Source organism: Rutilus rutilus (genome assembly GCF_951802725.1).
Source record: "Rutilus rutilus genome assembly, chromosome: 7".
In the NCBI taxonomy this organism is placed as follows: Eukaryota; Metazoa; Chordata; class Actinopteri; order Cypriniformes; family Leuciscidae; genus Rutilus; species Rutilus rutilus.
The window spans coordinates 12,748,017-12,764,234 of NC_140221.1; the positions used below are offsets into that span (position 1 = coordinate 12,748,017).

At 40.9% G+C, this 16,218-nt stretch overlaps 1 protein-coding gene across 2 annotated transcripts in view; it reads left to right on the forward strand.

Moving 5' to 3' along the window:
* The window catches only part of LOC311294160 (integrin alpha-X-like), a 190,903-nt gene that overhangs the window by 95,159 nt on the left and 79,526 nt on the right, over positions 1-16,218 (forward strand). For both annotated transcript variants that reach the window (XM_084414877.1, XM_084414876.1), the window contains exon 14: positions 9,527-9,745. In XM_084414877.1, coding sequence (XP_084271003.1) covers positions 9,527-9,745 — 219 coding nt within the window. The remainder of the gene's footprint in view (positions 1-9,526; positions 9,746-16,218) is intronic.

Here is a 16,218-nt window from a genome sequence, read left to right on the forward strand (position 1 = left end):
CGGTCGTCGGGGCAGAGGTAATGGCACGAGCTTGCCTTCAGGGAGCCTCCTCGGGGTGTTGGTTATGGCACAGACTGAGCAACCGCGGACGAACCTGGAAACATCCTCGGAGATGGACGGCCACCAGTACCGTTGACTGAGGAGCGAGAGGGTACGCTTGCTACCCGGATGTCCAGAGCCCGGAACAGTGTGAGCTGAGTCCAGAAGGGGAGTACAAAGATGTGGAGGTACGAAGATACGCCTTTCTGGACCTCCCGGCGGAGCGGGTTGGCGTGCAAGTTCCTGGGTGATCTGTTGGTCGAGTTCCCAGAGGATAGGACTGAGGATTACGGATGGAGGGAGGATAGGCTCCGGATGAAGGTCTTCAACTGAGGCATGATGAAGTCGTGATAGAGCATCTGCCTTGCAGTTCTTACTCCCAGGTCGGTACGATACCACAAAGTCGAAGCGTGTGAAAAAGAGAGCCCAGCGGGCCTGCCGAGGGTTCAGTCTTTTAGCCTCTCTTAGGTACACTCTAGGTTGCAATGATCTGTTATCACCTCAAATTGATGGTTGGCTCCCTCCAGCCAATGCCTCCACTCCTCAAGGGCCAGTTTGATGGCCAGCAGCTCCCGGTTGCCGATGTCATAGTTCCGCTCCGCCTGGGCTAACTTCTTGGAGAAGAAGGCGCATGGAAGGAGTTTGGGTGGCTCACCCTTCCGCTGAGAGAGAACTGCTCCCACTCCAGTGGAAGAGGCATCCACCTCTACCACAAACGGAAGGTCCGGGTTGGGATGGACGAGGATGGGAGCAGTGGTGAATGCTTCTTTTAAGCGCTGGAAGGCTTGGATAGCGGTGGGAGATAAGGACAGAGACTTGGGCCGGCCTTGGAGGGATGATGTGAGGGGAGCACTGATCTGACTGTAGTTCCGGATGAATCGTCTATAGAAGTTTGCAAAACCAAGGAAACGTTGCAGTTCTTTTACGGAAGAGGGTTGTGGCCAGTTCTGGATGGTTTCCACCTTCCTCTGGTCCATTTGGATGCCTTGTTGGTTGATGATGTAACCCAGGAATTGAACGGTGGTGGTATGAAATTCGCACTTCTCCAGTTTCAGATATAACCTGTGTTCTCTCAATTTTTCGAGGACCTGGATGACATGTTGATGGTGCTCAGACATCGAAGATGATTAGATGAGTATATCATCAATATAGACTATTACGAAACGGTTGAGGAATTCTCGAAGGACTTCATTCATACAACCTTGAAAGACGGCAGGAGCGTTGGATAATCTGAAAGGCATAACCTGATATTCGTAGTGGCCTGAGGGGGTCACGAAGGCTGTCTTCCACTCGTCACCGTGCCGGATTCGGATCAGGTTATACACACTTCTAAGGTGTCAGGGTTCTGCCCTGGCAGCGTTGTCTGTGTTGTCTCTGTTTAATGTTTCTATGTTTATGTTGTGCTTAAACACATGGCTGTGTCTTGAAGAACAGATAGAGACTCAGATCTTGAAGTGACTGGGAGTGACATAATTCTCTGAGAGATGACTATGGTGGATCTGACTGTGTCTTGAATAATAGACAGTGACTCCGATCTTGGAGTGACTGGGGCTGGCGTTATTGTCTGAGAGGTGACAGCGGTAGATTTGACTGTGTCTTGAATAACAGATGGTAATTCCGATCTTGAAGTAACTGGAACTGGCGTAATTGTCTGAGAGATGGTGGTGGTAGGTCTGACTGACTCTTTAATATCAGATAGAGACTCAGATCTTGAAGTGATTGGGACTGACCTGGATGTCTGAGAAGTGGTGGGGGTTGGTTTAACTGGCTCTGAGGTAGATGTGGTGGACTGGACTGCCCTATTCCATCTGGATCTCAGTCTCCTCGTAGAAGCCAGAGGAGGATCATAAATATGACGAGACAGGCGGGGAAAGTTGAAGGCAGATGCAGGTGGGCTTGGCGGCATTCCCCACTTACTGCGATTTACCAAGGTAACTAGCAAAACCCCAGAAATCCAGAATATGGAGAGAATCCATCTCCCATGCAGGCAAGGGGTCATCCAGGCAGGAGTTAAAGATATGCTTGAGAGCAGCATCATTATAATCTAGCCCCCTAGACCAGGTCCAAAACATCTGGGCAAAACCCCCAACTCCTAAGCCATCTTGGCGAAGAGCAGTGAGACTACGATGACGGGCCATTCTCTCTTGCATGTTGGCAGGTGGCAGGACCTTGATGCTCATCCTGCTGAGTCCTGTATTGGCCAGTTTGTTCTGTTATGGATCTGTGAAGGAGGACTCAATTGCAGGATGACAATTAACAGCTTTATTGACAAACAGATGACACGACGAGGTGGGAAAAGATAGCAATCCAAACTATAAGTAGAGATGAGACAATGACAACAACAGAGCAGCAGATGTAATGAGGTGTCCGTAGGCTGGAGTGTTGATATGGCAGATCAGAGAGATACCAGAGGTTACCAGCTAAAGCCAGACAGGAACTTCTTACAGCTTGGCGCTCAGGTATCTCAGGCTCAGAACAGGGCTGCTTGCTGGACAGGACTGGAACAGGGTACAAGACAGACAAAGCCAATGGCAGTAACCAGAGCACTAACAAACTTTTACAACAAAACACTAAAGACTTAAGAGAAACGATACTGAGACACAGTAGTACTCAGAGGTACAACATTTAACAAACTGGCAAACACAAGAGGGAAAGAGCAAACATATAAAGGGAGCTAAGAACATGAGGAACAGGTGAGCACACTCAGACAAACAAGGACTTAACGAGGAGACAAGTGCTAACACTCAAACAAAGACTCAACTAAACAAGGGGGCGTGGTATCGGGAAACAAGGAGGAAGGGACAGAGGAGCACATGGCAAACACAAACAAAGACACAGCCATGTGTTTAAGCACAACATAAACATAGAAACATTAAACAGAGACAAAACAGACAACGCTGCCAGGGCAGAACCCTGACATAAGGTCCAGTTTGGAGAAAATGCATGCTCCCCGCAGCTGTTCCAGGGCGGCTGGGACCAGAGGAAGGGGATAGCTGAATTTTATAGTCTGTGAGTTAAGATGACGGTAGTCGATACACGGCCGCAAGCCTCCGTCCTTTTTGGCCACAAAAAAGAAGCTTGAAGCGGCAGGGGAGGTAGATGGTCGAATAAACTGCTGATGTAAAGCTTCTTCCACATACTCCTCCATGGCCTTCTGTTCCGGGATGGACAGAGGGTAATGCGACCTTTAGGAAGGGTGGCTCCGGGTAGCAAGTCGATGGCGCAGTCCCATGGCCGGTGTGGAGGTAATTTAGTTGCCAGTACCTTACTGAATACATCCTGGAACGCCCCGTACTCCACTGGAATTTCGACTTGAACCTGGACTTCAGGGCTCTCCACCGAAGTGGAGCAGACTGGAAACTGGATTCACCCGTAGATGACTTGGAGTGAGATGAAGAATGAATTTTCTTGATGGAACTGAGGCAGGATACATGGCAATCTTCACCCCAACGGAGTATTTCCCCAGTTCTCCAGTGGAGTATTTGCTGATGTTGTACTAGCCAGGGGCGTCCCAGGATGATATCCGCGGTGGACTCCTCCAGCACCATAAGAGAGATTTCCTCAGAGTGTAAACAACCGATGCGAAGAGTCAGAGTGGGAGTATAATGGCAAATTCGACCTCGACCCAGTGGCTTGCCTTGTATGGTTTGGATGGGAAGATCTCTGGAAAAACGGCGTAGACGGATATTCAGCTTTTGGAGACACTGGGTGGATATGAAGTTCCCCGCAGACCCGGAGTCGACGAGGGCTTGCGCTGGGAGACACACACTGGAGGTCAAGATATGTACACTGGTATGTGTTAGAATCTCAATATTCGGGGAGAGGAATGGAACTTACCGCCGGGCGTGGAGGTCGAACAGGGCAGGAACTGAGGAGATGTTTGTCTGAAGCACAGTATAAGCAGAGGTGATGTTGAATTCTGCGCTGGCGTTCAGAAGCGGAAAGATGGGTGGAGTCTACTTCCATAGGAACTGGTGCTGGAGGAGTGACTGATGGAGCCGGGGGCGGAGAACTTACAGTGGGTGCAAACTGATCACAAGCGGTGAGGCGCTGGGAAATCCGGATTATTTTCTGGATCAGATTCTCTAACCCCATGCTGTCTTCATACACAACCAACAGGTGGCGGACGTTGGGATTCAATCCATGTCGAAAAGCTGTGATCAGAGCGGTTTCATTCCAGCCGCTAGACGCGACTAGAGTGCGGAACTGGAGAGCATATGAACTCACTGAGGAATTTCCTTGATAGAGGTTATAAAGTTGATCATGAACGGACAGTTCGGAGACAGTTTGCCCAAAAACCTCTTTGAAGTGTTGAACGAAATCCGATAAGGATTTGACCACTGGAGAATCTGAATTCCATAATGACTGTGCCCACTGAAGCACTTGACCAGATAACAATGATATAATGATAGCCACACGGGCGGTATCACTATGGAATTGATGCTCATTCATTGAGAGATACAAGGATACTTGGAGAAGAAACCCACTGCAGTTCTCCGCCTCACCAGAGTATGTAGCTGGCCGGGCCATGGGACTCGCAGAGGCAGTGAACGAAGCAGCGGGAGGTTGCGGAAGTGAATGTGGGGGAATGGATGCAGCGGCGGCCGGAGGATTAGCCGCTGAGGGATCCTCTCTAGACTCCGACGGATTCTGCATGGTGGTCTGGTCTTCTGTCAGGGTTCACAGATGATACAGACAAGATGGTAAGTTCAATGCTTTAATTGCAGAATGATTCGGAGTCGCAGACAAATGGTGAGTAACAACAACACAGATAATCAGAGATGCTTAGCTGAATAGTAAAAGTCTTTCTTTCTCTCTTTCTTGCAGATGATGATGATGATGGAAGATCGATGAAGGCAGATGGAAGGCGATCGCGTCTCAGGTAAGTGAGCAGGTAAGTGTTCAGGGAGTCTGTGAGTCATGAATTGACGAGACCAGACAAGTGACTGCAGGGAGAGTGCACATTATATAGGGAGTGCTGGTGATGGGATACAGGTGACGGTGATTAGTAGTCCGGGGATAATGAATTCAATTCAATTCAATTCAAATGTATTTGTATAGCGCTTTTCACAATACATATTGTTTCAAAGCAGCTTTACAGAAAGTGCATTTCAGAAATGTACATAGAGAAATACAGTTAGTTAATCATGTATTGATTTAGGGCATAAACATATCGCCAGCGTCGAGTCGTCTCTTCACGGGCGTCGAGTCGTCTCTTCACGGGCGTCGAGTCGTCTCTTCACGGGCGTCGAGTCGTCTCTTCACGGGCGTCGAGTCGTCTCTTCACGGGCGTCGAGTCGTCTCGTCACGGGCGTCGAGTCGTCTCGTCACGGGCGTCGAGTCGTCTCTTCACGGGCGTCGAGTCGTCTCTTCACGGGTGTTGGGGCATCTGTAGTTTCCATGGGAGGCTGGATACAAACTGGAGCTGACGATCTGTATTTATCTCGGGACTAGCGTCCCGAGATAACAACAGAAAAGCAGATGGGAAATAATTAGCGTAGCTGCTGTTCATAATATTAATGCATTCAATCTGATTCAACTGTGGTATAAAAGGTAATTATTATGTGAATGCTTGGCTAAAGAGATGCGTCTTTAATCTAGTTTTAAACTGGGACAGCGAATCTGAGACTCGAACAATATCAGGAAGACTATTCCAGAGTTTAGGAGCTAAATGTGAAAACGCCCTCCCTCCTTTAGTGGACTTAGATATCCTAGGAATGACCAGAAGCCTCGAATTTAGTGATCTTAAAGAGCGCGATGGATTGTAGGGCGATAGAAGTTCCGTTAAATACAGGGGAGCTAAACCATTTAGGGCTTTATAGGTCAGTAGTAATACTTTGTAATTGATACGGAACTTTATAGGTAACCAGTGTAGAGATGATAGAATTGGTGTTATATGATCATATTTTCTTGATCTAGTAAGAACTCTAGCGATAATGAACGGGAGAAAGGCTGAGTGGGCGGAGAGAGAGAATGAGTGGGAGGTGATGATGAACGTGGTGGAGATGGAATCCTGACATATATATATATATATCTCAGATAAGTAATATTCTGTCTTGTCACTTAAAAAAAAAAAAGAAATATATATATATATATATATATACTCCAGCGATGGAGGGCCCAAGCCAGTGACACCGCCACCCCGGTGCCTTTAGTGTAACTAAAGGCACCAGGGTGGCGGTGCCACCGGCTTGGGCCCGCAATCGCTGCTCGCAGCTATATTTTTATTTATTTCCCCCCAAAATAAAATTTAAATTCTTACTGACCCCAAACTTTTGAAGGGTAGTGTTTAATGTTACAAAAGCTTTCCATTTCAGATAAATGCTGTTCTTTTGAACTTTCTATTCATCATAGCATCATGAAATAAAAATGTAAAAAACTGTTTTCAACATTGATAATAATCATAAATGTTTCTTGATCTTCAAATCATCATATTAGAATGATTTCTGAAGGATCATGTGACACTGAAGACTGGAGTAATGATGCTGAAAATTCAGCTTTGATCACAGGAATAAATTACACTTTACTGTATATTCACATAGAAAACAGCTGTTTTAAATTGTAATAATATTTCACAATATAACTTTTTGTTTGTATTTTTTAATCAAATAAATGCAGCCTTGGTGAGCAGAAGATACTTCTTTTAAAAACATTAAAAATCTTACCGATCTAAAACTTTTGACCGGTAGTGTAGATACAGGAGTTATGCAATAACTTCACTATTTCCTGTGTTGCGCACATGACAATAAACACAGCTAATGCATTTTTAGTGGCCAAGCGCTGAAGGTGCTCAGGCACCTATTGTATCCATTGGCGCTCCTATTATTATTATTCTTACATTTCTTCCGCTCTGGAAGTCTATGGCAGCCCATAGAACCGTATGGTAAAAATTTGTGAAATTTGGCACACTGCCACCATTGCAAATTTGGAGTCTCTAACTCGATCCCCCTAGCGCCACCATCTGTCCAAAGTTGCACTCATGTTTTTGCTAATAACTATGGCTAGAAACAAAATTTGGCCTAGAAACAAAACTTTTTTCCACTGATTCCTTGGCTCAAGGTGATTCCAACCAATGTCATTTTCCGTCATAAAATTTTTAATTTTCTAAAAAAACTATTTTTTCAGACTCCTCTTTGGCCGTTGCTCCGATTTTCACAAAAATTTAACCAGATCATCTTCAGACTGTTAGGGGGTAGCAGTCAAAGACCCAGAACCAGAAATGATTAATTAAGACAAGTGTCAGAATTATAATAATAGAATAAATTTTACTGAAGATAGTTTGCAGTTTCATCAGCAGAAGTCAACTTCAAGACTCAATGGAATCCGTAGGTTATACTTATACCCTACACCAAGGCCTAAGCTACGTACTTGCTTCAGTTGAATCATTTTCATTGGCTAAGTAAGAATAGATAAACATAGACATTTTCCACACATAAACAGATAGACTGAAGCATATCTCCATCTATTATGCGGCTGACGCTCGGACCCTGAAGGCACGTTGTGACCTTCCAAGTCAAGTCAGTTTCATTTTTGTTTTAAAAAAAAGTTATTAATTTAGTTAATTTATATATATAAATGAACTAAATTCGTTCCAGGTTGCAGATTTGGGTTGCTGGGCGCCAGCCTGTCCAGAACAACAACTCAGCCAATCTCCAATAATGCCCTGTAACCAAAAAGACTAACACACACACAGACACACAGCTTCTTCAAGGTTGGATTTGGCCAGGCTCTAACTATAAACAGGAGAGTCCTCTCAAAACATCAAGATAAAACGTTCTTTCACCCAAGTAAAGGACACTTTAGTATAACGCAGTAAAGTAAAGCTTTAGCTAAGAAATGGTCACTTAAACTATTGGTTCCAATGACCCTTGTGACCTATAGTCATCATGGTGAGCTAGAAGAACAGATATATGGTTTAACACATGTTGAAGACTTTTCTCAAGCAAAACATCTTTCCATATTTCATTTCTGGAAGCCGGGCTAAATGAGAGTAAGCACTGTTACTGCTTTCCTGACATCAAATACAGACATTAGAGAATACATGAAAAGAACATTTCAGTAATCACATGGTAACTTCTATAACAAAGTAAAATCGCATAAGCCTAGAGAAGTAATTCAACTCATGTGATATTTAGAAGGAAAAATATTGATTAATACCTTGATTATAATCACTTATTACAGATACATTGAAGCAGCAGTGAATTCCAAAATCCACCTCCTTCAAGACCATGCAGACAAAAAGTAGACGTAAGGCTATATCTCCTAAACGCTTTATCATATTCACACCAAACTTGGTCCATGTCATCACAAGCATGACCTGAGGTTACATGGTGCGTTTTGGCGCAGTGCCACCAATTAGTCCGGAGATACGAAAAATTGCTATTTTTGTTTATAACTTCTGAACGGTTTGTCATAAAATTCCAAAAAAGAGCAAAAAGTACACTTGTTAGATTGGGAGCAGCATGCCGAATCAAATGATATCCAATTTTACCATATCTGCCATTTTGAGTGTTGGCCATTTAGAATATTGTAGTAAAATAGTGTATCTTTACGAGACTCTGTATGGGTCATCAGCACGGTGTCCTGAAGGAGCCTGACAATTTTTTTAACCAGTGCCACCTAGTGGTAAAATTAAATATTTACATGCTTATAACTTTGGATTTGGTTGACTTTTCACTGGAATCATCTCCTTAGATTCCTGAATCCTTGCCGAGTCCAACGATACCAAACATGCTAGGATTTGCCTTATGGGTTGTGCATTGTGATTTAGCGTTTAAACAACTTTCGCAAATATCTTCAAAACCGTTAGTCCGATCGAGATGAAACTACCGTAGGAAAATTGAAAACATAGGTTGTTGAATATGCTAATGTCAAATGTCAAAAAATGCAATTAAAGTCAGGTGTGGGTCGTTTTTTGTGTTCATACATATTAATGTCTATAACTCCTAAACGAAATGAAATATTTTCACCAAATTTCATACGCTTATGTATGAAACACTCTGAGGACACAAAAAAAAAAAAAGGTGGAACTGGATTTCGTGTCGATAGACGAAACCATTTTTGTTTACTGCATTAACAAAGTTTAGGCATGATGCCAAAACGACTCTTGAGGCTGTATCTCTGCAATGCTTTGGCATAGTTACACCAAACTTTGCATGTGTCATTGTCACCTCACTCTGACCACACCACATAAATTTGGTCACGCCACCTATTGGTCAAAAGTAATAGACCATTTAATCAAATTACTAGTGCCTGTATATATGATTTTTCAGCCATTTTGCCTAAAATCATCTTAATATGTCTTTACTTGTTCATTGTTGCAGTTGGTCTGATGCTCCCAGACATGTTGGCATGACTTGTCATGTTCTTTGTGCTTGGCCCCGATAATTGCCGCTTGCAGCTATATTTTTACATATGCTTTATCACATTATCCATCATAATCACAAATAACTGTTCAACTTTATTACGTTTGCATGAAACTCCCAAGATCCCATTTGACACTGCTCAACTCAGCTGCTCAACGTTTCTCCGTGGGGCAGTGGGGAATGAGTTTGGCCGGTTTGGTACTTCTCTGGCTGCCATAAAGGACCTGAATGGAGATGGCCTTGAAGAGTTAGCGGTGGGGGCACCTCAAGAAGAAAAGGGCAAGGGAGCCATTTACATATTTTTGGGACAACCAGGAGGTATCAGAACAGAATACAGTCAGGTAGGATACTGTTTTAAATCATTTCACTTTTTAGTTATGCAACCTTTTGCTGTAATAACAGCTTAAGGGGGGCAAGCTGGTTTGTTGCTGGTCCAAAGTGGTCTGCTAACTCTAACCAGGCTGAACTTGATGGTCTACGAGTCGATACATGTCCCTGCTAACTGGACCAGCCACATGGTGGAACAGCCAAAGACGGCTGTCTACTACAGATGTGGCCATTGAGAATGCACTTAAAAAAGAAAAGTAAGGGGCCAGCAGCAGTGTGTTCTCATTCAGTCTATTCAGGTGTAATTGTACATTAAAATACTGCATATAATACTGAAAATATTGTACAATGTCAAATGTTTTCGAAGAATATTTGTTTATTCCTGATGATTCTTCTGAATTATAGCGTCTGATTAGGTTGTGCTGTTACAATTTAAAGAGAATAGTCAGGTCAAGTCAAGTCACCTTTATTTATATAGCGCTTTTTACAATATAGATTGTTTTAAAGCAGCTTTACAGTGATTACAGGAAAATAATGCAACAGAGTTTGTTTCTGCTGTACAGCAGATCTAGAAGAAAATAGCGTCGTAGTCCAGCTTAAGTTCAGTGATGGTTCAGTTTTGTTGTATAAAAGTTATTAATTTAGTTAACCTGTTAGGCTGCAACCCCACTTTTGAAAAATCCCCAGAAATGGCATACCCAAACTGAAACAGATTCAGTTCATGAAACCTTTGTACTAAAAGCACAAGTATGATCTCATTTGAAAGCTGACACCTGGCAATTTATTGTAAATGTATAATTAATTATTGTCATAATGAAAAAAATAGTTATAAATAGCTTCAAATTTTTGTAAAGTTATTAAAAATGTATTTAAAATGTATTCAAAATAAAATTGAAGTTGACATTGCATCAATCTAGAAATGCACTGCAGCTATGTCTGACCATGTTATATATAAAATCTGATGATGATAAGTCTAAAACTCTGTATTTAGTTAAATGTTTTTTCAAGATCATGTCATATGACTTCATTTTGATTAGACTCTAAATTGCAAACTGATGTTTGTTGTCATCTTCTAAGCATCTATTCTCTATATTGACTCTATTGTTTTGTGGTGCAAATGAGCCCCATTCAGTGTCAGTCTCCCCTGCACACATTCACACCTCTCCGGCCTGGTTATGGCTCTAAATATGCTTTTCTTTTGTCTGCATTATAATTACTAACGACTGGCTATTCACACTGTTTCAATCCCTCATTTCTTTTATCAAAGTTCTCACTTCACATTTGAAACTGTATCAAATGCCCTTCTTGAAAAAAGAAACATTTCAGTGAGCATTCCTATTTAAAAAAAAAAAAAATCATAAAAATAACGGCTAGGTGGCAGGTGCACCTAGGGCTAGCTAGCATGTTAGCTTAGCACACCATCAATACACGACAATTTATGAGATTAAAACCATGTTTTTGCTCCAAACTTACTTTATAACGCAAGTCAAGTGTTTTAAATAACCTTCTGTGATCTGATTTGGCTTCAGATAAAAAAATCTGACAGAAAATATATTATTTTATAGTATTCTGCACGATGATAAAGTCTATATCGATTAGCATTACATTATAAATATAATCTATTATTATGAAAATACCTGACATGGCTCGAAGAACACAGGTAAATCAAATATCATTGCAATCATGTTTATTGTCTTCAAAACGTCTTTATCTGCATGTTACAGCGATCTCTGTTAGCTTTGTTTGTGTCAGGGAATGGAATGTCACATGATTACGGCACTTCTTCATGTGTTCCATATATGGACTAAATGTGCATAGGGCGCCCTCAGGCTGCTGGTATGGATTGAAAACACAGTACATCAGAGTATCCAGCGCTCATAATGATTACATCGACGCATTTGGGTATAAATTCAATAAATATTATTCCTGTCTATTAGGGCTGGGCGATTTAAATCGAGAGATTGTTATGCGCATCTCGTCAGTAAAGCCGGTTCCTTGATTAGTAGTAAATCGCCATCACCTGCTTTCAGATGGAGCGGCATTTACTACAAAGAGCCGTAGTTAACTGACAAGCTGAGCCATATCGCATTAATAATCGCTGGCGATACGTCCGCTTTCATGACGACCACACAGGAGTTTTTTTATGAATGGGAGCGGCTGACGCTCATAATTCATATAAAGGTATCGACTCATTTTTTCATTACATAACTCCTGACACAAATTAAGACATAACTGTCACTTTAAGTTTCTCAGAATACAATAGTGGTCAAATACTGAAACTTGAGTCTTATATCTTTCTAATGATATATAGTTTGTCAAGGTAATAACATTAAATCTGATAGTAACTTTGAACTATTTAAACAAAAAAAACGCTTCAGTGTGCCGGCGCACTGGCAAAGGTTAACAGTTCTCCTCTGGCCAACGAACGAACAGTGTATGATTATGATTCTGCCAGCATTATAGGTTAGAAGTCAGATTGGATTGGAACATTCAGAATATTAAACATTCCAATCTGGTTGAAGATCGGAGTCATCACGCCGGTATGGAGACGAGTTTGTTGAGGATCGATGCCGATGGCTGTCTTGTCAAAGAGGCCTTCACAGAGGCCTTCTAGTTGACACAATCTCTGCTGACACTTCAGGGATGCGTTGTGGTCGTGTCTAGGCGCAGGACCACCATCTGATCTGGATACGGCCCAGATCCGGCTGATTACAGTAAACCTTGGAATAAACAGAAAGACTAACATAGATGTGGCGAGCAGGACGAGGCAGAGGGCTGTGAGAGAGTGGCCAGTGGCGTGAATACTGATGAACGACACATGTGCGACAACACCGGTTTCGTATCTCTCATGGAGGAGTGGAAGCATAAAAGCAGTGAAGTGCATAAACGGCAGTGAAGAGCGAGAGAGGCCAGGCCTGGATTTTATGTTGTGTTTTGTTATAGGTTATACTTTCATTTTGTATTTGTTTATTTTATTATTAGTATTTGAATGTTCACCGGTTCCCGCTTCCTCCTTCCCACAACAATGAACTGCGTTACAGTAGATTCCATTCTTCTTATTATGTAATGAGTACATCAGGTGTTATAAGAACTGTTCCTGGTTTCCGGCTTACCTAATTTATGCAGCCTAAAAATTATTTTACAGATTTGAATAATAGGAATGTATAATGTTCTATGTGTATGCCAGGTTAAAGAGATGTGTTTTTAGTCTTGATTTAAACTGACAGAGTGTGTCTGCTTCCTAGACAATGTTCAGTAATCAGACTGTTCCAGAGTTTACATTTAGTAATTTAGCAGACGCTTTTATCCAAAGCGACTTACAAATTAGGACTAAATTAAGCGAGTCATCGCGAAGAGGCAAAAACAATGCAAGAAGTGCTCAAAATATAAAGTGCAGGCATTGCTTAATAGTTTAGATGCTAAATGGGAAAAAGATCTACCACCAGCAGTCGATTTTAATATTCTAGGTATTATTAACTGGCCAGAATTTTGAGACCACAATAGACGTGAAGGATTATAATGAGCTAAACCATTTAGTGCTTTGTTAGTCATCAGCAATATTAAAAATGTATATGATGTTTAATAGGGAGCCAATGCAGCCAATGGGAGTGTTGAAAGGGCAAATATGGTCATACTTCCAGGTTCTAGTAAGAACTCTAGCTGCTGCGTTTTGGACCAGCTGTAGTATGTTTAATATGCATGCAGGGCAACCACTAATTAGAGCATTACAATAATTTAGCCTAACTAACTGTTCCGCATTCTTCATTAAAAGCATATGTCGTAATTTAGATATCATTTTAAGATGGAAAATGCGGTTTTACAGATGCTAGAAACGTGGCTTTCAAATGAAATATTGGTATCAAAGAGCACACCCCCAGGTTCCTAACCGACGATTAAGACTTTGACAGAGCAGCCAACAATTGTTTGATAGTATTCTAGGTTAGTACGTGCAGAGGTTTTTGGTCCAATCATTTGAAACTCTGTTTTTTCTGAATTAAGTAGTAGGAAATTACTAGTCATCCAAATTTTTATATCAGCTATGCATTCCGTTAATTTTGTGAAGTAAGTTTCGTCTGGGCGCGAAGAAATATAGAGCTGAGTATCAACGACATAACAGTGAAAACTAATCCAATGCTTGCCAAGGGTAGCATGTACAGAGTGAACAGCAACAGTCCTAGTACTGAGCTTTGTGGTACTCCATACTGAACTTGTGATCGATATGACATCTCTTCGTTTACTACTACAAGCTGATAACGGTAACCATGCTAATGCAATTCCACTAATCCCAACATAATTTTCGGGTCTATTCAAAAGAATGTTGTGGTCGATAGTGTCAAATGCAGCACTAAGATCGAGTAACACTAATAGAGAGATACAACCACGATCGGATGATAAGAGCAAATCATTTGTAACTCTAATGAGAGCTGTCTCAGTACTATGATACAGTCTAAATCCTGACTGGAAATCCTTGCAGATACAGTTTAAAAAATAAAAAAGAACATAGTTGTGAGGACACTACCCTTTTCTAGTATCTTTGACAAAAAGGGTAGATTTTAGATCAGCATGTAATTTACTAATTCTCTAGGATCAAGTTGTGTTTTTTAAATAAGAGGTTTAATAAAAAAAAATTGTATCCTAGTGACAAAGATGAATTAATGATATTAAGAAGAGGATCTTTGACCTCTGGAAGCATCTCTTTCAGTAGCTTAGTAGGTATAGGGTCTAACATACATGTTGTTGATTTAGATGATTTAATGAGTTTAGACAATTCTTCCTATTGCAACGAATGAATGGAATTTTTGAATTTTGCATTTTGTCTGATGCGACACTGTTGCGATACTGTTGCATGATGGTTGCATAGTTATAATTTTCTCTCTAATTTTATCAATCTTGTAAGTAAAGAAGTTCAGTAATTCTGAAGATATTACTATAGATATTACTATAGATTACAGCAACACCTACCCCTTTTCCTTTCAGACGTGGCTCGTTTTTATAACCGTAATCTTGGGGGGTGGACTCATTTAACCCTCTGAGCCCGAAGAACGCGGCGACGTTTTTTCCCCATAACAGCTTAAACAATTTAAAATACTCTGTCATTTTTGGCCATACATATAAGTCTTATACATCTTTATAAACTATAAAGGGTCTTCTTTTATTTGTGTACACTCACAATAACAACAAATGTGTTTTGTAAAATAAAGAAAATAAACAGGGTGCACGCTACACATACTACATTGATTGAAAAAAACTTTTTTAATGATAGTTTTATTTTATATAGAATAAATTATTTATAATTAAGAGGAGAATAAAGTAAGTGTAAGTTAAAATTTTACGGAAAACAAATATATTGATCTGAAATATAGCACATTCATTTTAAATTCATTCAGGTTCAATAACCAAACATACAATCTTAATTTAATTTAACCCTCTGTGGTCTAAGGTGTTTTTGGGGTCCTTGAGATGTTTTGACATGCCCTGTGCTTTTTTTGTGCTTTTTTACAGTTGTTTATAAACATATTAATGGCAAAGGTGTCATTACACTCCATTTAGTACAAACAGGGCTACCATAATATGTGAGCATGTTGTTTGTACTTTTGAGAGAATAATGTTTATGCATGGTTATTAAAAAAAAAAGAAAAAAAAAAGTTTCTGAAATAAGGCCACAAAACACATACTAAATATGTGTCCACAAGACTTTTGATTAATGGATGTTGTTGCCTAAGGTTTTGGTTCAAAATGATCTGACAATCATCCTGCCTAATCATTCACATAAAATAATACATTGATTTAAATTTTGCAAGACACTTTTTGTTTGGAAAGGCAATATGGGGCGTGAATGATCATGAATAATGCTCTGATTCACAACTGAGAAGACAATGACCCGCATAATGAGCCGCATAATGAGCCTTTCAGTCAGGTATGTCACTGAGAGGGAACTACTAGAAAGAATGTGAGGACAAAATAAATATGATAAACAATAAGCAATATATATATATATATATATATATATATATATATATATATATAATAATCAGAGCCGGACAGTAACGGAGTACATTTACTTGAGTACAGTACTTAAGTACAATTTTGAGGGATCTGTACTTTACTCGAGTATCATTTTTGAAGAGTACTCATGACTTAACTCGAGTACATTTGAGAGGCAAATATTGTACTCTTTACTCCACTACATTTCTATCCATAACCGTGAGTACCCGTTACTTCTAAAAAAGAAAAAGAAAAAGGAAAAAAGAAAAATCTCGGAAACCCTCAATTTGTTGTTTTCCTCTCAAACGTGATTGGATTGTGCAGGCGCCACTGATGGGGACAGCGTATCAGCAATCACCTTCAGCTTTCCGCCAAAGTCAACTCCATGGTCAGATTTAGATAAGAGACGAAACCATGGACGAAACAATGGATGAAGACGCAGCAGGTCCATCCCGGGAATGTGCCAACCCGTGGCCCCACCTCACCAGGCTATTTCAATTTT